The sequence below is a fragment of the Megalopta genalis genome, chromosome 11, assembly GCF_051020955.1.
Source record: "Megalopta genalis isolate 19385.01 chromosome 11, iyMegGena1_principal, whole genome shotgun sequence".
NCBI lineage: Eukaryota > Metazoa > Arthropoda > Insecta > Hymenoptera > Halictidae > Megalopta > Megalopta genalis.
This window is the reverse complement of record NC_135023.1, coordinates 6,277,954-6,299,932: the sequence shown is the minus strand read 5'-3', so window position 1 is coordinate 6,299,932 and position 21,979 is coordinate 6,277,954. Positions and strand designations below refer to the sequence as shown.

Sequence of the window (21,979 nt, the reverse complement as noted above, 5' to 3'; positions counted from 1 at the left end):
AACGGGTTAACAATGGTCGCAGAGCCGGAACAGAATTCGTTCGGAATGCAACAATCCGTCATAGTCGTCGCAGGTTTCGGCCCCGGGTCGAACAAAGAGAATCTTTTGAATGTTTCACCGGGATCCTTTTATCTAGGCCCCGATCTCTCCGGCCAAGTGCTATGAATATTAACGCATCCTGAAATTTATCGGTTCGATGAAATTATGAATGGGGGCCTCGGCCCGCGAACCTCGCAGACCTCTCGGAAGGTTACTTCCTATCACTTGAATTCACCTGGCCACGCGGGCCCGACCGAGTTACGGACGATGAATTATTTCCGAGCAAACATCCGGCGCCCGGTTCGAGCACCTTTGTCATCCTCGCTCCCACCCAGAGGGAACTCCGCGTCCCCCCGTTCCCCCTGCCCCTTTATGCTTTGTGCGCTCCTCAAGCCGCCCGGGTGTGTGCCCCTCCCCCGAAATTACGACGGAACGGCCTGTACCGTCGTCGCTGCGAACAAGTATCGCCCCTAATTTCACCCTTGGCCTCCACCTGACCCTTACTCTGACTTATGCAACTTTGATTCGCTTGATCGTTAGTTTGCATTTTTTTTCATTCTCCTCGCTCGTGCAAAATTAACGTGACCTTTCGCTTATTACTACGTTTTTATTAAATTCGGCGATGTTCGTATATTTTTCATGAAACTTTCGAAAATGTTAACTCATCTTAAAATGTAATCTGTACGCGCTTAAAATATTAAAAAGACGAGCGAACGAAATTATGAAGTCGCTAGAAATTCGCTTAACGAGAAGTTAACTTAACAATAAATTTGGTAGGTAGAAAATACTCCTGTCGGTGAACAATAACACGGCTCGTTTCTCACAACGTGGAAAACGTGTATTACGCCACTATGATTCCAACCCATTCATTTGTACTAATTAACACGGCATTTATTCTGATGATTATGGATGAAGCGTATTCGGATAATTGAGAATTCTTGCATAAACGGGGTTCTACCGTTTTAGGAATATTTTTCTCCGAGAACGAGATTGCGAGTCGACGAGCTATATCCTGACGTCGTTAGTATGACGACATTCGCCCTCAAAGGGCTGAAATTCGAAAGCGAGATGGTCCGAAAATATTCGGGTCTGAAGTAGGTTAAACGTATTTTCGGACTTAATTACTCCGCAATTTTAATTAATTAGAATCTACCATCGATAGTTAGGAAAATTACCACGTGTTCCCTATTCCGAGAGAAAGGTCCAAATGCTTGTGAACGGAATATGTCAGTCCAATTAAAAACTGCTAAATAGGATCCAGAAATGACGTACTCCCCAATTATTACCCACCGGCATTAAACTTTGAAACCGAAGCTACCCTTAACTCTTTGCGTATAATTACGCAAGATTATAAAAAATACAGCAAGTGATACCTCAGTTAACAAGAATAATGTTCGAGTATGATCAACAACAAACGAACGCCCTAAAATAATTCCGACCACCAAAAAGATTCTTTTTCTTTTATTCGAACGATCGACCACCTCTATGGAAAGAAATATTTCGCGAAAACAGTTACCAAAAACTTACATCAGTTTATTGGAACGATCCGGAAGTTCTATTTTCTTCAAAAGATTCGACTGCCAAAATATTTGGGAATCGATTACCTTCGCCTGCTGGAGAAAAACTATATTTTGGAAAACAGAAGTTTCGTCCCGAGATATTTGATCGAGCGACGATACAAGACGAGCGCGTTAACCCGCTCCCGACGATGCACTATTATGCATGTTTGCTCGGTCGTGCACACGGAGGCACAGCCACGAGCAGAGACGCGGCTATACAGGCGCACGCACACACGTACAAGAAATGGCAAACACAGGTCTCGAATCCGCGCGCAGTCGGGCCACGGTGCACCAGCATTATACACATGTAAATTCGCCGGTAATAATGTGTACACTCGCGACGGTAATTTGCGCGGTGTATGCGCGCACGCGTGTAAGAATACGTTCGCGGGGAGAATTACGCCCGCTTTGTTGCACCCTCTTGAACCCGGGCTCGGGTCACGAGGAATTGGTTTCACCGATTGGCTCGTATCGAAGCCAATTAACGATTCCACAGAGCGTAAATAGTTCGACGGTGGCTTGCTTGTAACGACGCGACGCGACGCGACGGGGCCGGACGGTCAGCTGCCGCGATGTTTGACTACGGAGGCTAATGGCGATTAGATCGTTTCTAATTTCTGCTTTGGCGACCTTGCGCATCGGTCATCCGTGATATCTGGGTCGCGGCGAACTCGACAGCGGATCCATCCGCCAGATGCGCCGTGTTCGATTTTGTTTCGCGTGTTCCGATGCAGCTGCTAAAAATTGTGAGCGATCCAAGTACACTGAAAATGTACTAATTCTGTAATTGTTTTACACACCTACGTTTTAGGGCGAAAGAGTTGCGCGTACCTGGGCGAAAAATATGAAATCTGGTTCGCGCAGTTTTAAGACTTTAAAAAGTTTACACAGTTGAAAAAGGAACGTATAAATTGAGAAATGGAACTGTCGTTGAAAAGCTACCAGTTTGTACGATTATCAGACGGTAATCCTACAAATGTTTCGTCAAATGCTATTAAGCAGATGCGACGATAAATAAATAATCTACGATGTTCCAGAATTCACAAACACCTCATTTTTACCGTGATTCGTGCTTGCATTGAGAAAATCGTTTGGAAATTTCCCGCAAAAGGGTCGGTATAATTTCAAGAATTTCGAAATCGAAAATGCGAAGCCATACCGATGGTTTGACACCGCACGCTGCAACGTGGCTGATGAATTTTGCATGTTCGAACACGGGCCTCCTCTTCGCGTAACTTTTGCAAAGTCTATCGCGCCCCGGTCGCGGAGGAGAACTCGCAAGCAGCTTCCCCGGGAGAAGCCGAAAGACTGAAACTTGCTAACCAGCCAATTATTCAGCTCGCGAGAACAGCAGGGCCATCGGATGCTCAGGATTCTACGCGGAAGCTGCCTTCGATCGTGCGACTGTTGCGCGAGCCGTATCGCGAGCACAGTTCGCGACCGGTCGTGCGCCCTATTCAAAGATGAAGTAATCCTGCGAAAGGAGACATTAAAGGCATTGTCACCGTTATCCCGCGGAACAATGCGTTGTTCCCTAGACGCTCTGGGGTCACTAGGAGCCGAGAGCGTTCTATCTGGCGAGGTTGCAGAGCGTAACCATCGGGGAAATGCTGTTCCCTGTTTTCCTTAGCTGGTCGCTCGATAATACGCACGCGGCGCTCTCCGCTCCGCTCGGCGGGGCTCCTCTCCCGAGGATCGATCTTCGCGGACAAATGCAATGAAAAATGCAGTCTGCCCGCATCCCGATGCAGTCCTCCGCTGGCTTCCGAGTTTTTCACCCCGCCCGGGGATCCAGATCCTCGCTAGGATCCAAATGTCCTCGTTATTAGAAGATCCAGATATCCTTATTACTAAAATTCAAAATATCCTTGCTAGGTTCTAGATACGCTCGCTTGGATCCTGATATCCTTTCTGCGACATCGCGAAGCCCTATTCAATTAACGCGTCCACCGCCATGTCATCCATAAAATCTGCCCAGATTAAGGACAGTCAGCGGTGAACAGATGTGGAAAGACCACTCGGTATCGTAGACCTGAACTTTTCAATTTCAATTTCACTGGAATAATTTACTCGGATCTCGTTTAAACAGCTTTCACGATTTAAAACGCTCCCTTTCTCTCGACTTATTTCTCCGCGAGGCGATCCACGTATCAATAATTTAAATGAATTCTGACGAACACAGTCTTCTCGCGAGATTAATTAATAAACAGATAGACAGAAGCTGCGAAATAAATGACAAGGTAATCGGCCGATATGTCGCTCGGCTACGACCGTCTGTAACGGATGGATAACGAAGTTCGCGATGAACACGACCTGACCCAGATTAATCGGCGAGTTTATCCGTTCACGCGACGATCGAGCGCGAAAATATCCTTCGGACCAGACACGCTTTCGGACGCGATGTTTCCAGACGGAATTCCTCGCGAAATCTGGTTTCGATTGTTCACCGAAAAATTGACAAATGTGTCTGATGTTCGACACACGAAACAGACCGAGGCCCCCGCACGATAAACTCCGTCGAAAGTGTGTCGGCCGTTCGATGCACGCGCGCGATCTCGTATTTTTCAGCGATTCTATACGTCACCGGGGTAAAAGCAAATATATACGGCAGATATTACCTTACTCGCGCTCGAATTTTTATTTTCCTTCGATCTACGAACAGACCTTCTCTCTCTCTCCCTCCCCGGGTCTGCAGGATAGTGTTAACCGTGAACCGAAATGTACTTCAAACTTTTTCGCAATAGCTAAGAGGAAATCGAGCGATTTCCATTATCAGTCTGTGTCTGGAGGAAAAACCGCGATAATTATGACGCACAAGTGCCAGATGCTTCTAGATCGAAGTGCATTTATAATTCTTTGGTATACAATGAGTCAAAGGTGGCGCTACGAAGATGTATATAATTAGATCCAAATATTTTTCTTTTGTCCTTATGATTTCTAGAATATTGCAATCGATTCTCCAATAGAATTTTCAATAATTGTGGTGACGCGAACCTACGACACGGAATGCATTTTATGGTGAAAATGCGCTCAGGTAACGTACGAGATCTTTCTGCTACCGGATTCAAGTGGATACTCGATGGAGATGTTTTCACAGTTTTTACAAAAGCCTACCACTCAGTCTACCAATTCCGGCGACGATTAAATTCCTATATTCCTACCCGAAAATTTGATTCGACCGAAAGCAGGATAAACGCATCTGCAAACTCGAACCGAGTCGGTGCATCAGGCTATGATCTGTCCGACGAGACCTTGAAGAAAGAATTCCGCGAGCCGTCGCCGCGCCTAGCGATCAATTCCGCTTAAACGATTTTATTGTCGCGTGTGTCATCCGCACAGAAGATTACGTGTTATACGTTATACATGCGGTGTCCCGTGGTCCATCCGCCCGTGCACGTTCTCGTGCGAGCATCGACGACGACGAACGTAATTATCCCGAGAGCGAGGAAAAAAGAAATCTCGAGCCTCGGTGGCGTTGCTCGGTCGCAGAGAGCGCGCGTCATTTTGTTCTGCGGCATTGTTCCAATCAGCGGGTGACGGGGACGTGATTTCCTCGCCGATTCCCACACCCTCTTCGACGGTTCTTTTCACCGGTGCGGCTCGGCGCGACGACTAATTTCGCCGCGGCTCCGGCCGGAATTGCGTGTAATCGTCGCGGGGCGAAATGGCCGCGGCCAATCGGCTATTCAGCTCGTGTCCAGTCGTTACGATCTGCAAGGGCCGCGGATCGAATTAGATCGGATTGTTAATTCCGCCGACGCCGGCGGTGGTTGTTCGGTGCGTTTCTTCGACGCGATTTTCATTCGGGTCCTCGATTGCTCCGACGCGACGATTTGAATTACAGCGCCGGATGCTCCGCGAATAACAACCGGGTGTTGTGTACGCGAAAATGTCTCCGGTATTATGCAACGGTATTATGCAGTCGCCGGTGAACCTCGATTCGAATTAAGACGCGCACGATTATTAGACACGCCAATTCGTATTGTCTTGTCACGATGCCGTGCAAGCGGCCCGACCATCTTTCGGAGATGTTTCATTATGAGACACGGCGGAAAGGGTTTTTTAACCGTAGGCCAATCAACGTCGACCCGTATTGTTTACACGTTTACTGAATTAGCGAAGAGAAAAGTAATTCTAGAAAGCTTCGTGCGAAGAGAGGAAGTAGTTACGTCTTCTATATATATACTTTCTATTCATGATTAATTTTCTATAATGAAATTAGCGCGTTTGCTTTCTGTTCAGCTATCCACTGCAATGTAATATCGTTTTAGTTTTCTTAAAATTGAGCGAAAGATTGATTTTTTGATACACGGATAAAGAAAGTTTATTCCAGGTGAAATATGATACTAAACCTTTAGCCATTTAAACAGGTGTAATCGGCTCAAACGACTCGTCCTTGGATTCTTTCTTCTTCGTAAGTACGTTTCTATATGCGAGATTCCTCGACGAAGTGAATTACTCGACCAACTGAATCCGGTAACTAATTTTTCTAACCGACGAAAACGATGCTTGACGGAGAGACGAGAGAAGCGTTTTTTCAAGGGAAATCTCCGGGGAAGCTCCGGTGAAAATTCGAGCGGAAACGAGCGAGTTTGAAGGGCGTTGTTGTAGAACAGGTGTAACCCTTGGAGAACGGAGGATCCGCGTGGCGAGACGAAAAGTGCCATCGAGTTTGAGCGCGTAGAGAACAATGAATAAAGCCGTCGGGCGGTGTGGAACGGGAAACGGGTAACGGGAAGCGGGAAACAGGATGGTTTTAGTCCCAGGTATCGGTAGGAGAAGGCTAAACGGTTCCAGCTGACTCGCCTCGCGCGTTATTTCCCGGGGCAATGAGAGCGGATCGCGTCGCGCTTGTACGTGGCCGACACTCGGAGCGCTCGTGATCCAGATATGGCGGCTCGAGGCCTTTTATCTGGCTGTTACGCGAGAGAATGACGTTCTCGATCCCGTTGAATCACGAATCGAAGGCGCATCGAGCCGGCTTGACCGCAAATCGAGCTTCTGTCGACGGGAACACCACCCGATCGGAACAGCGTCCACGTGATCGCGAGCATAGCGCGTAAACAATCGATTAGAATTACGCGGACGTCGCAGCTGTTTTCCGCGCGTTTCCTCCTTCTGATCGATGCGACGCGCGACGTTCCTTCAATGGATCTCTCTTTCTCTCTTCCTTCTTAAGGATTGTTTCATTCGTTGTCGAAAATCAACACGAAGAAATCCTGCAGAATCGAAATAATTTGATCAATGAAACCGAAACTGGAGAGTTATGTTTCTTCAACTCTTTCGCATTCTAAAGATCCCGATTAAATTAATTTGTTCGGATGTATTTCACTCAAAAAGTGAATTTTGCGAAGCAGTGAAAAATCAATGTCACCCATATGCGACCATCGCGACGCTCGAACGTGTTAATTGTACTTTTCACCTGACAGCGGAACTATGCCAGAGCGGGAAAACACGGCGATCCGAGGGATTCCGTTGAGAGTTTCTGAAAATCGGTTTAGGAGATTCGGACGGCCGGTCAGACGAGATTTAAACTCGTCGGTTGAATGGAAATGGCTTATCTCCGGACGAAACGGGGACAGATATTTTCACCGAGGTCGGGGACTGGCGGAAAATTTTTGCATCGACCGTCATTATCTGCACAGTTCGAGATTTCCTGAGTTGCGAAACTAACGGATGATCGATGAACGCTATTCCGAGAAGCTTAACTGTATTTCGTCGATAATAAGCATCCCCGGCAACCGTCGCGGTCCTTTAAAATTCACGGATTTCGAGCCGGACAAGGTATTGGCCGCGCGATCAATTATTCAGCTTTTCCAAAGGCAATGACTGTCGCTCTTATTTAAAGTCGAACACATAAATATTGTTTTATCGGCGAAAGTGTTCTCTCTCGGATACGGACGATGAATTAATGATCGATACCGACCGAAATCGTGTCGCGTTCCGCGCGAAAGACTGTTAACAAGAAAACCAATGAAATATTTATCGGAGATCAAGCAGAGAAGTCTGTCGACTCGGCTCAGAAATATGGACGACTCGGATAATGTGGATTCCGCGTGAATCTTTAAACATTCTGCATCAACGTCGCTCTGAAATATGAAAACCAAAACCGAATCGAGAACAGCCATTAATTTCGCAGAACCATCGTCGAACAGGTCGATGCATGCAGAGAAACAAATAAGAATCTGGAACAGAGCAAAAGAGAAGGACTCACTTAGGGTTGATCTTCTTCAGTTCGCCGAGGGTGGGGTTGTACGAGTGGTCCTCCCCGCTGATCCTGGCCACCCCGTCGTACACACTGACACCGTAACCCTTCACCACAATGTCCACTAAATCCGGAAAACCGTCGTGCACCACGGTTTTCTCGGTCCTAGAGTCCCTACGCTCGCTGCCAACGTCCCTGGCACTGTTCTGAGTGGTCCCGGACACGTCGCCGCTCGTCTGCTCCTTGCTAGCGTTCACTCTCTGCAGGAACTTCCTTCGAAAGTTATTGTAAATGGTGTCCGAGTTCGGATCGTCCCCGAACCTCACCCTCCCGTGACTCGGAACGAGATGATGCCCACTGTAACCTAGGTCCATCTGAAGGTCCATCACCAGCAGGATGGTGAACAGAATCGTGAAGGCGCTGAGGCCCAGCATCAGCTTGTCCTTGATCCTGATCATCCTGATAGGGAATTTCATCTTCGGCTCGCTGGGATCCGGGGTCTTCCCGAGGACTCTGTTGGCTCTCTTCTTGCGGACGAGTCTCGGCAGAGGCTTGCACCTGGGCTTCTTGGCGACCTGGTCGACCAGGACCAAAGGTTCCGGCGGTCCGTCAGAGTTCGGGATGCCAGCGGCCGAGTCGAGACAGGTTCTCCATGCGGCGGTTCGATCGGACACCTGCGGCAAAGCGTTCGCTAGCTGCTGCTCGTCGGGCCGGTCATCTTCGACGCAGTCTATATCGATGGCGGCGTGAACCGGCGCCGATGGGTCGGGAACGGTTACTTCCGGTCGATTATGATCCACCTCGGTCGAGTTCTCGGGCTGTCCTGCGACTAGCTCGTGTTTACTTGGCCTCTCCGCAAGCTGGCATCGGCCAGTCCCCTCCTCGTGGCCAGCCTCGAGCTGTCGGCAGTCGGTGAAATTCGCAAGTTTGCATTTTACCACGGTCGACGTGGCCGGCTGACGAGCGTCCAGCTCCTCACTGGGCATCCACGACTTCCTCGCCGGCTCGGGCTTATCGTCCGACTCCTTATCGCCGATCCGCCGTGACTCGGTCGACCTATGAACCTGCCACTCGTCCGGCGGCGGCGATCGCTTCGCTTTCCACGAAGCCTGCCAGCCGCTCGTAGCCTTCCTCTCGGTTTGCCGCGACCTTGACACCTCGACGACGAAGCGTCTGTGGGCGAGAGGCGAGCAGTTCGCTGTCACCGGGTCCAGCCGATGCCTGGCGACCTTCGAGCCCTTCTTCGCCAAGTTCTCCTCGCTCCAGGAACGCAGCTGCTCCGACTGCAGCGCCTCGAACAGCTTCGCCGACTTCTCTATCCGCCTTCTGATCAGCACTCGCTGCTCCAGCAACCGGAGGTTGTTCTCCGACCTAATCAAATCCTCCACGTCCTCCACCGAGACGCTCTTCGAGGAGCTCGCGTCGTCGGCCGGTACACAACTATTCCGGCGAACCCGGCCGCCTGGGACCAGCCTAACAGACTCGTTTACAAGAGTCTCGCGGTCTGTCCCACGGGTATCGCGGCTCTCGTTTGCCAGAGAGATAGCGTCCTTGCTAGGACAGATGGAAACACGAGCTGCTGGGGATTCCTCGCAGCAATCGTTAGGAGATGCTACCGCTGCCGGTGATGTTGCCGCTGCTTCGTCGACTTTCAGAGGTCTCCTTGTGGACCTTTGCCTCCGCAGAGGAGCCACGGGCTTCTCATCGACGACCGCGGCAGGCTCCTCGTGCGACAGAAATTTCCTCCGAAGAACCGACGGACTCTTCTGGATGTTCCTCACCAGACGCTCGCAGCCCTCGGCGATGTTGTCTTTCGAGCTCCGGACGAGCTTCTTCAGGAACGAGTCGCTTTTGTGTAACTTGCCGCGAGTCGGCTCTGTTTTGACCCTCGGGAGATCACCGGGAGGATCGTCGGCTTCTTCGCGATCGGATCTTCGAACCTTCTCGCTGAAGGTGAACTTGATCCTAGGCCTGTCGAAGCAGTTGAACGACTTCTGGTCGGGTTTCGACGATGGTGCTCGGTCGCTCAGGCTCTTCTTGATCTTCGTTCTACCGTTCCTTCGATCACGGAACCGCGAGTCCTCATCTTCGATCGAGCTGCCCGAACCTCGGGTAACTGGCCCGCCGTCGAAGGCCTGCTCGGCCGACCTCCACTCGCTATCTTTGAATGTCTGGCGGCTTGCACGTGCTGTCTCGGCCTCCGAACCATTTAAAGGACATCTCCTCTCGTCCAGAGTTCCTCCCGATACGGAAACCCCGGGAAGCCTCGGTGTGTCGATCGCGGATCGCGCGAATCGTTAACGAGGACGTTTTGACGAATGTCCTCTCACCTGGGTCACTAACGACGCGCGGAATCCTTGCCGGTCGGTCACTTTCACGCGGCTCGAACACTGTCAGCCTTTCGATTTCGATCCGTCACCTGGAAAACACAAAAGGAATGCGTTGAGAAAGTATGCTAACTAGAGTTTCCTCGCGAGCTGTTCGCCAAGACGAATTGGAACTCGTGCACTCGGTCTTTTTCTTTGGAAATCGCGGCTTGTACGACGATCGACTAAAGATTGTTTCTAACGTCTGCTACGAAGACGCTCTGCTATATATGCTATCGCTATATATGCTATATATGGTATATATGCTATCGCTTTGCTAATTGACGCTCAGATTGTGCAGAAAACTGGACAATTTGGGAAGAGGAGATACGATTACTCGAGCCTTGCAGCTCGTTTTTACAGTTGTTGACAATCGATAACCATAAAAAACGAGCCGCGAGGTTCGATTAGAGAGACACTACTGTACATTATTAGGGTTCATCGATAGCTCCGAGTGAGCTTAGTGTTTTAGCGAATAATTTCTCGGAGCGAGAGGAAAATTTATCTTTATTGCATACGTACATCTACTTCGATGCTTAAATATTCACGACAAGAGAACAGACTCGGCGAAGAGCAGCTGCCGCAAGAGAGCTAATGTTTCTCTTCTGGGTTCTGTAATCGCGAACAGCGTTGAGCGACTCCATTAGCCCCGAGCGGGTAGCATAGTCGGTAGCGAGGGTGGTTCCGCAGGACAGGAAGACGTTATCGTAGGCGAGTAAGCGAGAATCTGGCCGGGTGTCGTTAAAATCAGCGGTCGGTCGCCGCGGATATTGAATTATGCGGTCTGTCTGGACGCGGACGATGTTTTGCTGGTATAAAAGACCGGTGGAATAGGTAGAGCGACACGGCGACCTTTACGATCTCGGTCTGGTGGCCGATCCTCCAGCACCGAGACCCAGGCATCCTCTTTATGACGCGACTTTTGCGATAACTGTAATGGCCACTCCCGCAACACGAAGCACACCATTACCGTCACTCTATTTCACAGTTGATATCGCGGCTCTTTCAGAGGCCAAGGGAGAGACGCGGCCGGCACCCACCCTCGCACCACCCTCGCACCACTCCCGCACCTCGGGGCCATCCCCTTAAAGGCTCCACCTTGACCCAGTCCATCCGACACCGGTGGCCAACGCCGGCTCTTCGGCTCTCCGGCAACGGCAACGGCTCCGGCTCGTGTGCACCTGCAAGGAAACTCGATAAAACGCCTGCAATACGGCTATTATTACACCATCGAGCGTTGAATTATTTCTGGAGAGACCCGGCTCTTCTTGTGTGCCTCGTCTGCCCGCGTGGGCACACCTCGTTACGTTGTTCCTTTCAGCCTCCGTTCGACGGGGTCGATGGTCGCCTTGTGTTATCTTTACCGAGAAACACGCTATCGCACTCTGCTCGCTAAAATCCGGCCCAATCGCCGTTCCTCGGCTGATAATATAATTCCTCTCGTTTCTTTCCTTTTTTCCTTGCAATGACCTTGTCTTCGCCAACTGGCCACAGATCGCTCGTCGTATCTTCTCGTTCGCTCCTTGTTTTTCAACGTATCTCTCGTCGTATCGTCGTTCCGACTATACATCTGTTTGGTCTTATTAAATGTCCAGCACGTTACTCGGTCTCGCCGGGTCATCGTATGCGTTATATTTAATCTTTACTGACAGTTTGACACAGTTATATTAGGTCGAGTCGTAAATAACATCCGATGCAGCTAGGTAGAATCTATTGTTCGCATCTACCCACTACAAGTCACCGGGACAAACGAGTTTTTCCTGTCGCTAAATAGATAAGGGTTCGAAATAAATAAAATATAAAACAAAAGAAGAAATAAGACGGAGTAAGTGTCTGATAAAAAACAGATGTTATTCATGACTCGACCTAATATTCAATCTTTCGCCGACTCGAACAATGGATAGCGTCGCGCGAGATTAAACAGCTTCAAGTGCAATACAAAGGGTTAGAACTTTGGCCGCGGGTGATTCTGACGCGTTCCGTAAACGTCGCGTTAACACCGTTTCCGATCGATTGCGTCGCCGACTCGATGCTGCAGGTGTTTTACGATTACTCTAGAAAATTGAATCGATCTGTCGAACGTTTCCCGAGATCCTTCGGATTAGAAGGAAATTGCAAACGACAATTCGGAGCAATGCATACCACGAACGACCGAGAAACGTCCGAGTGAGTCAGCGACGAAAATTGCAACGCAAAGTGGGCTCAAGGCAGCCTGCGCCATAAAATCGATAATTCAGCGCCGGTTGCGTAGATTAAGAAAATAGTCCGCCACTTTGTACAGACAGATGAAATCATGTCTCGTTCGACGACGCGGCGCCTCGCCGTCCATTCCTGATAAAAACAATAACTTCGTCAGCAGGAGAGAGAGAGAGAGAGAGAGAGAGAGAGAGAGAGGAATCTCCGCTCGAGTTGAGAGTTCGATCACGCGTAACGCAGAGACAACGGGGTCGCGTGACGTTACACCCCCGCGTTACACCCTTGGCCGGGCTTTATGGCGGCACTTCCTTCACCGGCGCGGCAGAGAAATGTCAATGGTAGCAGCTATCTTTATTATCGGGGAAGAACGCCCGGAATTTCAATGGCGCCTCGTACTCGTCGCCCGGTATCGGCCCGAGGGAAACTTGCATACAGCAAAACCGCCTTCGTTTGGACCCACGCGAACGATCCGCTTCGACGAACCGGAGCGTTCCGGGGCGTAGGAGGAGAGCGTAGGAGTGCCGTGTCCTGGTAACTGTTCCGATCAAAGATTCCGGCGGAACGACAACGATTTCCAATCGTTTTACGGATGCGACAAAGCGAGGCACGCCAAGCGGATCGTAAATCGTCGCGCTACGATCTCCTCTTGGACGCATTAGTCCGGCCAATTCCGGAAAAACTGCGCTCTCGGTTAGCAAAACGGTTACATCTTGGCGAGAACTTACGCTCGTTCTACGACCTTGTCCACGCTTGGTCCTGCAACGATTCGCAGAGGTTTGGCTGGGAAAGCTGGGCCAAGTCGGGTGTAACTTGGTGATTGAAAAGGTTCCGGAAATAACCGTTTCGAACTGGTTACATTATGCATATCGGTTCTCACTGAAACAGTAATGAAGAACCGAAAAGATCTCGTAATACAAATCTGAACGTCCCATGGCGTTTAACGATCACGATCACGATCACGTCACGATACTCGATGCGACCAATATATGTCAAGATTATGTCAAAGTTATATTGTATTATATTATATTATATTGTATATTATATATATATATATATATTATATTATATTGGGTTGGCAACTAAGTTATTGCCGATTTCAGTTATAGATGTCTCTCACTCCCATTTTTGTGATATCCGTAAATGTTATATTATAAAATTATTATTATTATTATTATTATTATTATTATTATTATTATTATTATTATTATTATTATGTTATGTATATCTTGTCATGATTTCTATTGGGTTGGCAACTAAGTAATTGCCGATTTCAGTTATAGATGTCTCTCACTCCCATTTTTGTGATATCCGTAAATGTTATATTATAAAATTATTATTATTATTATTATTATTATTATTATTATTATTATTATGTTATGTATATCTTGTCATGATTTTTATTGGGTTGGCAACTGAGTAATTGCCGATTTCAGTTATATAGATGTCTCTCAGTCCCATTTTTATGATATCCGTAAATGTTATATTATAAAATTATTATTATTATTATTATGTTATTTTTTATTATCCGCGAATGTTAGCAACTGGACAAATTGAATGCAGCGGTCAAGGAAAAGCGACCAGAATCGGTCGATCGTAAAGGTGTCATTTTCCAGCAGAACAATGCTATGCCGCACACGTCTTTGTCCACACGGCAAAAATTGATGGATATTGGTTGGGAATTGATGTTACACCCACCAATATAGCCCTGATCTCGCGTCATCGGATTACCACTTATTTCGATCCCTGGACAACTCCCTTCGTGGTAAAACTTTTAATGCCGATGACGCTGTAAAATCTCACTTAACTCAGTTTTTGGCCGAAAAGGATCAGACTTTCTACGAGCGTGGAATTTTCAAGTTGTCGGAGAGATGGCAAAAGGTCATCGAACAAAATGGAAAATACATTACAGACTAAACTTCATTCCAAGTAAAAAGAAATTTTTTATTTCATTGAACAAATCGGCAATTACTTAGTTGCCAACCCAATATTATATTATATTATATATAACCTTGACATCAATTTGAAAAACTCTGTATGTATCCCAGGTATCTTATCGCCTCGGGAAAATCGGATGGGAACAAGAAAAAGTTTCATTTCGAATAAGATAAGGAATATTTGCCGCGACGAAGGATCCATCTTCGTTCCGCTCCTTATCGTCACGTTCCCGCGAAAAACCCATCGACGCAGTTTAATCCCGCGGGAGCGAAAGAAGCCTCTCCCGAAGAAGAGGAGTTCTCATCGACCGCGACCGGAAGCGAACGCGTGCGGAAAACGAACCGCGCGGCTCGCAGCCGCACGTGCGCAACTCCGCGAATATAAATACGCCGGGGCTAATTGTAAGCCGGCGCCGATTTCCTGCGATAACGCTAAGAGCCCGGGACCGGCCCGCGTGCTCCCTTCTAATTAGAAATTTCGATTATTAAGGCGAATACACGGTCGCCGCGCCGCGCCGAGCCGCGTCCGTGGAGTACGCGTCGCATAATTAGAAGCCGTTGGATTAGAAACTCGAACAGTATGCGTTTGCGGAATAGTTCCCGGCGACCTCGCTTCCGAACTTTTCTGACTTGCGGCTGCGAGGACTCTCTCGATCGATGCAGGAAACGATCGGGAGGAACTTCTGCGGTCCGATCGGGTTCCCGTAACCTAGCTAACGAAACGCGCCGAGAAAAATCGAGCTTTGTTGTAAATCGATCGCGAGGCGTAATTTATCCTGGTCGACCTCTTACGACCCGAGGGTCGCGAACCTTCTTTTTTATAACGACCAGGCTACTCGCAAACATTCCTGCACATTTGCATAACATTGTATTTTTAACAGCCGCACGTCAAGCTGATGTTCCAATGGAATTTTAATGAAATGTATCGTCAAAGAAATAAAGATTAACTCCGTCTCTTAAATAACCACTAACTGGTATAGCTTCTATAATCTTATCGCCAGAACCAGTGTTTATGTCCACGCAATGTCCACAATTGCGAAACGACATTATATAACACACGGATAGCCACCTTGTAACCTCACTCGTGTGTCACGCGTCGCGTACGCTTTATAGTTCCTTGCCATTGAATTAGGCAAAAATTCGGTTCTCTTCTTTCTTTAATCCTGTGTTATAAATTGCACGTTGTCTTCGACCGCCTAAATTTTTACTACGAACTAAAGGTGGCTGAATGCACAGCATTCGGATTATAGTAATGTCTCTCTAATCGACGCTCGGATTGTCCACAAAAATGGACAATTTGGGAACAGGAGATACGATTATTCGAGTCTTGCTGTTCGTTTTTATAGTTACGAATTGTTAAGATTATGTCAGGGTTATGCAAGGCTCGAATAATCGTGTCTCCTCTTCCCAAATTTTTATGGACAATCTGAGCGTCAATTAGAGAGACATTGTATATTCTACTGTCACTCCTCGACCCGATGCTAGTATAGTAGTTAAGAGTTAAAAATGTCCCCGCGTATGAATCTCTGGCAAGATCCTGATACGAAAGCTATTAGCCGAAGTCTCGAAATTTATTGTGGCAATTCGATAAGTTCAGCGACGGTAGCCGGGTCTACAAAGAGGATTTTCCTCGTGAAACGACGAGCAACGCTTGTCCGGCGACCACGGGGACGACGAAAAATACTCTCGGAAGAGTATCTCGCCTCTTCGACGACCTAATTGAATCGCTCCTTCTTTGTGGCGGAGATCGAGGCGCGATCTAGACGTTGTTTCACCGGGACCGGTGAAAAAGGTGAAGATCAAGAGAGACAGCAGCTTCCCGGTAACTTGGACGGGGTCCCCCGAGTTCCGAAGTTGTCGGCAAGCAACACGCTCCAAGTCTCTCGTTCCCTCGGTGACGAGGATGATACCAGTGAATCTCCGGATGTATACTTCTTATTTCCAGCCGGTGCTCGGCGAATAATAAACGCGGAGGTACGTCCGCCAACAATCGCCAGGAGATTCTGTTCCGAGCAAACAACAAGGCATATTCGTTTCCGAGCTTATGGTCGTTCCGCCGCCGCCGCCGCCGGACGGGGAATACATTTTTTCGCGAGAACGTTCCAAGGTACCGAAAGTGAGAACAAACACCTTCGGAAGGAACAGCGGCCAACACACACGCGCGTTTCGTTTGGAAAACACGTTGCGCGTTTGTAAGATCTCGAAATCTGCCAAGCTTCTTGCTTTTTTTCCAAGCAGAGATTATTAACCCTTCGAGCTGTAGTATTTTCATTTTATATAACCCAGTGCATTTTATGCATATGAAATTGAATTTTTCGACTCGTGCAGCAGTTACACGCTTTTAACAGATTTTTTTCTTTTAAATATAAACAAATTTGGTAATACTAAAATTATCGACGCGGTTGCGAAAGGAATCGTGCCGCGAGTGGTTTAAAAGTCGCGGCGATCAAAATTCGCATCGAACGTCCAGCAAAGTATTTCGAGGGAATAAAATCGCGGATTCCTGAAACGGCGAGCCGCGTTCGAATAGAAAATTTCGGGGAATCTTGACGGAGTTTGGTAGTCCGAAAAAATTCAGAAGACAGTTAAAGCGTCGGCTGGGAGAGCGCAGCAGCAACGGGGGCAAAGGAAGCGAGCGACGGGAGCAAAGAATATGCAAAGCAGACGGATGCGACGGGATGGAAACGGCCACGAGAGAAACAGTCTATAGGTGCTCGGGTCCGCCGCTCGTGGATCATTTAAATATTGCACGGGGAATGGTTAAATAAAACAGAAGGTCGAGTGTACGAGCGGAATCTGGAATCAGGCGGCGCGAGATGTCCGAAAAGCGCATGCCAATTTTATCGGAATGCCTCGCGTGCGGTTGTCGTCGTTGTAACGCGGCGGCGTTCGTCGCTCGCTTTATTGGAAATTAGAGGCAGCGGCAAGACACCTCTGGTTTTATCGAATGCAAACCGTTTAGCTGTTTCGTTCGGCTCGCAATTTATTAAAATCGTGACCGCACAATTCTCCCGGGGCCGTCGCGTCGCGGCCCTGTTCGAACGGCGCCCGTTCTAATCGCTCCTTTGATTTCCTCCGACCGATTAAAACGCGGCGCGCCGAAACGAGCGGTGCCGCGATTAAAATAGCAAACACGTGCTCCTAGGCGAGGACGTGTCCCGTTTTAATTCGCGTGTTCTACGATTCGTCCGAATACAGATTCCTGTAAAATCGAGCGGCGTTGCTCGTCGACGCGGCAGACGGATTTTTCAATCGCGCGAATTATTTTTATTTTCCCAACGGACGCGGAGCTTCTTCGCGGTTCTGTCGGGGTCGAATTATTTTCTGGAAGTTTCGCGCGTTTAAAGGGCGCGGAATTAAAACGCGATCCGTTCCGTTCGGGTTCCGCCGATTCCTTTTGCTCCTCCCGGCTGCCTCTTCGCACACAGACCGCTTAAGCGCCTTAATTAATTGCAATCCGTTCCCCAGAAACGGGAGAGCTTACTCCCCCGGAAGAATGGTCGTATTAAAAAGCTCCATGGCGTCGGAACACCTCCTGCACCCCCGCCGCCCTCTCCTCTCGCCCTCTTTCGTTTTCCATCGCTTCGCCAACCCTATCCGGCAAATTATTAAAGGTGATTATAAAAGGGGTAAGAAAATGCGAGCCGGGCGACGTTTCTCGAATGATAATAAAAAAAACTCACCGCTGCCCTAGTTTCGGGGAGTGGAAACCTGCTTCGTCTTCGACATGTACTGAAATAAATCGCGCAAAGAAAAACGACTCGTTCTCGGTCGCGTATACGGTCATCCGTCGTTATTAGCTGCGTTTTAGCGCGGTTATTTTTCCAAACAAGGCTCGTTAAGCAGACCGGTTATTACCCGGTAATAGAACGTCACGTATCTGTCGCGCGTTGCGCAACAGAAATAATTCTTCGCGTTCCTTCACGCAACTCCCCCGGCCCTAATATTCCGTCCTCGGTTAAGCACACTAATTACACGCAGTCTGTTTCGCTCGCGCGTGCCGGCTCGACGCGGCTCGGCTCGGCTCGGCTCTGCAGAGTTTACACTGCCCCCGGCTCCTCGGCTGATTATTAACTTAATTAATAACTCGACCCCCCCCCCCCCCCAGGTTCTGAATCACAATTTTCTTACACGCGCCGCTCCTTCCGTTCGACGATAGCGAATCCAATATTATCAGCCTCGCTTTAATTTCGTCGGAGTATCTCGGTGCATTTAATTAACAACGTAATTAACGGTCCGCCCTCGACAATCATCGTTCCTCTCCACCCGCTGGTGCTCTATCATGGAACTTCTGACCGCCGGTACGTATAAAACGCGAGAAAGTACGGACGAAAGCTGTCCGGTAAATGTTTGCTCGGCGAAAGATAAAATGTATTCGATATTTATTTGTTGCGCCAGGCGTCGCTGCGTATCGGCCGGTTGCGGGGGCTTCGAAAAGCATCGAAGAATTTATTTATTTATTTATTTATTTCAGCCGTGCGTGGCCACTCGTATACTTTGTTCCATTGAACAACGTTTATCGATCATCCGGCAAGGTATTTAAATACTTTTCCGCGATAGCGCGATCGAGCTTTGAATACAATTTTTTCCGAGATCGAGCGAATTTTATCACACGACCTTTTTCCGCCGCCGAAAACTCGCCCGGCTTTTATTCCCGGGTTCGTCCACCGATCGCGTGCGTGAACATTCGATAGAATTGTCGGAAAATGTATTCACGCAATCGACAGAGGTTCGTGAATTATCCAGCAGAATCCTCGACGATGCCGGAATGTTTCGCGAACTAGGAAGAGCAACGTTCCAGCAAAAATACAGCGTGCGAGACGAGCTTTTTCATTCGCAGACTCCGTATAAACGCGCAAGGGTCCGCGATTCAGTAATTAGGCAGCGCCGTTAGTATGTTCGAGGCTCGTTCACGCTTTGGCCGGCGCGCAATCGTCACGGCAATTAAGACTTCTTGCCGATCAGAATTAGCGGGGATCCTCCCGCCGCGCCGGTTCTAACAGTAACCCACCTGTCCCGTCGCAACGGCCGCGATCCTCGTCCCCGAATTAATTAGCCGCGGGTCGCGAATTTCTGGTGTCGATCCGCCGCAGGCAATCAGATTGCACGCGACTCATTCATCGCGGATGCACCGTGAATGCGCATCAATGAATAGCACCGGCACTCCAGATACCGAATATTACCTACCGTTTCCACATTCAACAGCACTTTTCACCGCGATTACGAATATTCGCGATCCAAATATCCCCAAAAGAAATTCCGACTCGAGGGCGGCTGCCTATTTAACTTCGAATCGAGCGGATAACTCGGAAAATGCAGATTTTATGCATACAAATTGCCACTTCAATTAGATGCACAAGAGTCACGATCCTCGCAGATTGCGAATTAAACATTGGACCTACGAAACGCTGAACGCGACTCTAATTATTTTGATGACAGAAACGGATTTACTTTCAAACTTTCTATGATTTCTCTATTGTAGTCGGACCGTGCATCTTCGCGCGAAATAATACAAATGTTACGGATTTATTGAATGACATCGACTTGCGAACAATATCATCGAGTTACAAATAATATCATCGCGTTACAAATCATATTATCGTGTTACAAATAATATCATCGAGTCACGAATAATACCATTAAATCCTGACATCTTGTCGATATCGTCGTTCTGCTCTGTATTTCGTCCGCTTATTTCGTAAATGCGTGAAATCTGCTATCTACGTATGCTGCAAGCTTATCAAATAATTTCTCAGAAACATTTTTATAGATCTGTGCGACTGGTGTACAGTTGTTCAATATATAACCTAGCCAAATAACCTTTGGCTTCGATTTTTTATAACGCTATCCGAGCCGAGCATCTTTCCTGTTTTGTCAGGCTGTGCAACGACGCCAATCGTACGGGGAAAATAATGATGCAAGGGAGCGCGGCTTACGAGCGTCGGTGTCTGCGTCGACGTCGGTTCGCGGGGAAAACGATGGAAAATTGATGACGAACGCCGGGAAATTACGAGCTAATGAATTTCAAGCGAACTGTACGCGCGGCCGGCGCGTTTCATCGCCGCCGGTGTTAATTAAACGACGCCGGACTTGTTTATAACAATTCTCTGGCAATGCCGCGACAACGGAGCATTGTGTGTCTCCGACAGGCTGACGCGACGCGACTCGTTCTCCCCCATTGAACACGCTCATTGAATTCCGCACGAAATTTCCGTCGCGGCCAAAAACCTGGAAATCCAGCGCGATTTTCGACGCGCGTAACGAGACTACACGCGGCGGGGTGCGATGCGACGCGGCGCGGTGCGGCGCGAAGCGGAGAGACGCGTAATTTCGCGAAGTCGTAAAACGAATTGCAACGTGAAAACTGCGAGCGGTAGCTACATACCTGAGAGCCGAACACGCGGCTGTCAGCAGCGTGGAAACGAGACGCGCGGCTACAAAAAAAGACCGGCGCATACGTGCACGCGTGCATGCAGGTGCACACAGGTGTGCGCACGGGGTCTGCTGAAAAAAGCATCGGATCTGTTGTTTTTTTTTTTCGTCGGACCTTTCGCCAAACCCCTGTAATCCCGGTGATATTTTATTAAAAAAATAATCTAAATTCTGCTCTGATTGCTCGCATCGAATGCATCTCGTATGCTTATTAATGCATTTCACGCGGCAATTCCACTAGATGAGCATGAATAAATGAAACCGTCATAATTACACTGCCGCCGAAAATAAAGAAGAAATAACACGCCAACGAGACGCGGCCCCGTTCCGTGCCGAAAATCGGCGAGATTATCTCGTACACGTTGGCCTACTCCTTTCATTTTTAACTGATAAATGCCGGGATCACCAGCGACCCCAAAAACGTAGACCATACTCCAGTCATTTTCATAAAAATTCACTAATGTACCCTTTCGTTTCTTGTTGTCCTGTTATTCTTTAATTATTCTGTCCACCGTGTTAAGGAGTTTTCCGCGTTTTCCGAGCATCCTTTGTCGATCTCGCCGTGTCCCGCGTTTCATCGATCATTTCAGCAGGACAGGAGCGAGGGAGAAGAGGAGAAACGTCGCTCGTCGGTAAATAAAACGCGAAACCGAGCGTGCAACTAGCCGACTCGGAAGTCAGCGTTGTGTACTTGGATGGCACGCGGCATTCTGACAAATCCGCGCTCGCCGAGTGAAACGTTTAATTAAGCATCGTCCGGCACGCCTCCACCTTCCGCGGCGATTCAATTAACGGCAATTAACACCGCCGGGAAAAGAAGTTACCGGGCGCGGCCCGGAGAATCACGGCTCCATTCGAGATGATTATTCCCGCGGAATCGAATCCGTAGTTTCAGCTTTCGGCTGAATAGAGAACTTCATTGAACTCTCTCCGTCTCTCTGATTTACTCGTTTCGACCGGGCTCGGATTTATGCTGCTTCCCTTGGCTGCGGCCTGCTCGTTTTGACACGTTTCCGGTGTCAGAGTATTATTTGTGCTATCGGTTCCCCGCGAATTTCCCTGGCGCAAAGTTTATCCTGCATCGTGATTTTATTTATTCGCTTGTCCGCGTGTTTGCGTTACCTAGTTGCGACCAACGCAGCGCGGCGCGCGGCGAGTGGCCGATGTTTATGCGAATATGGATTTTTATGAGTCGGTTTCGCGGCCGTCGCGCTTCCGAATCAAACGCGCGCATTCGTTTTTATTCAT

At 48.5% G+C, this 21,979-nt stretch overlaps 2 protein-coding genes across 4 annotated transcripts in view; one reads left to right on the top strand and one right to left on the bottom strand.

Moving 5' to 3' along the window:
- LOC117226055 (extracellular serine/threonine protein CG31145) overlaps positions 1-21,979 on the bottom strand; it is a 118,713-nt gene that overhangs the window by 55,343 nt on the left and 41,391 nt on the right. For 2 of the 3 annotated variants that reach the window (XM_076525188.1, XM_076525189.1), the window contains one exon: positions 7,813-10,222. In XM_076525188.1, the coding sequence (XP_076381303.1) occupies positions 7,813-8,789 (977 nt within the window). In that variant the 5' untranslated portion in view covers positions 8,790-10,222. Of the gene's footprint in view, positions 1-7,812; positions 10,223-10,691; positions 11,176-21,979 lie in introns of those variants that run through there. The other variant, XM_033480010.2, reaches the window with a different exon arrangement.
- The window catches only part of LOC117226063 (uncharacterized), a 60,584-nt gene continuing 56,924 nt past the window's right edge, over positions 18,320-21,979 (top strand). The window contains exon 1 of the mRNA XM_076525206.1: positions 18,320-18,600. The gene's annotated coding sequence lies outside the window, so the exon portion shown is untranslated. The remainder of the gene's footprint in view (positions 18,601-21,979) is intronic.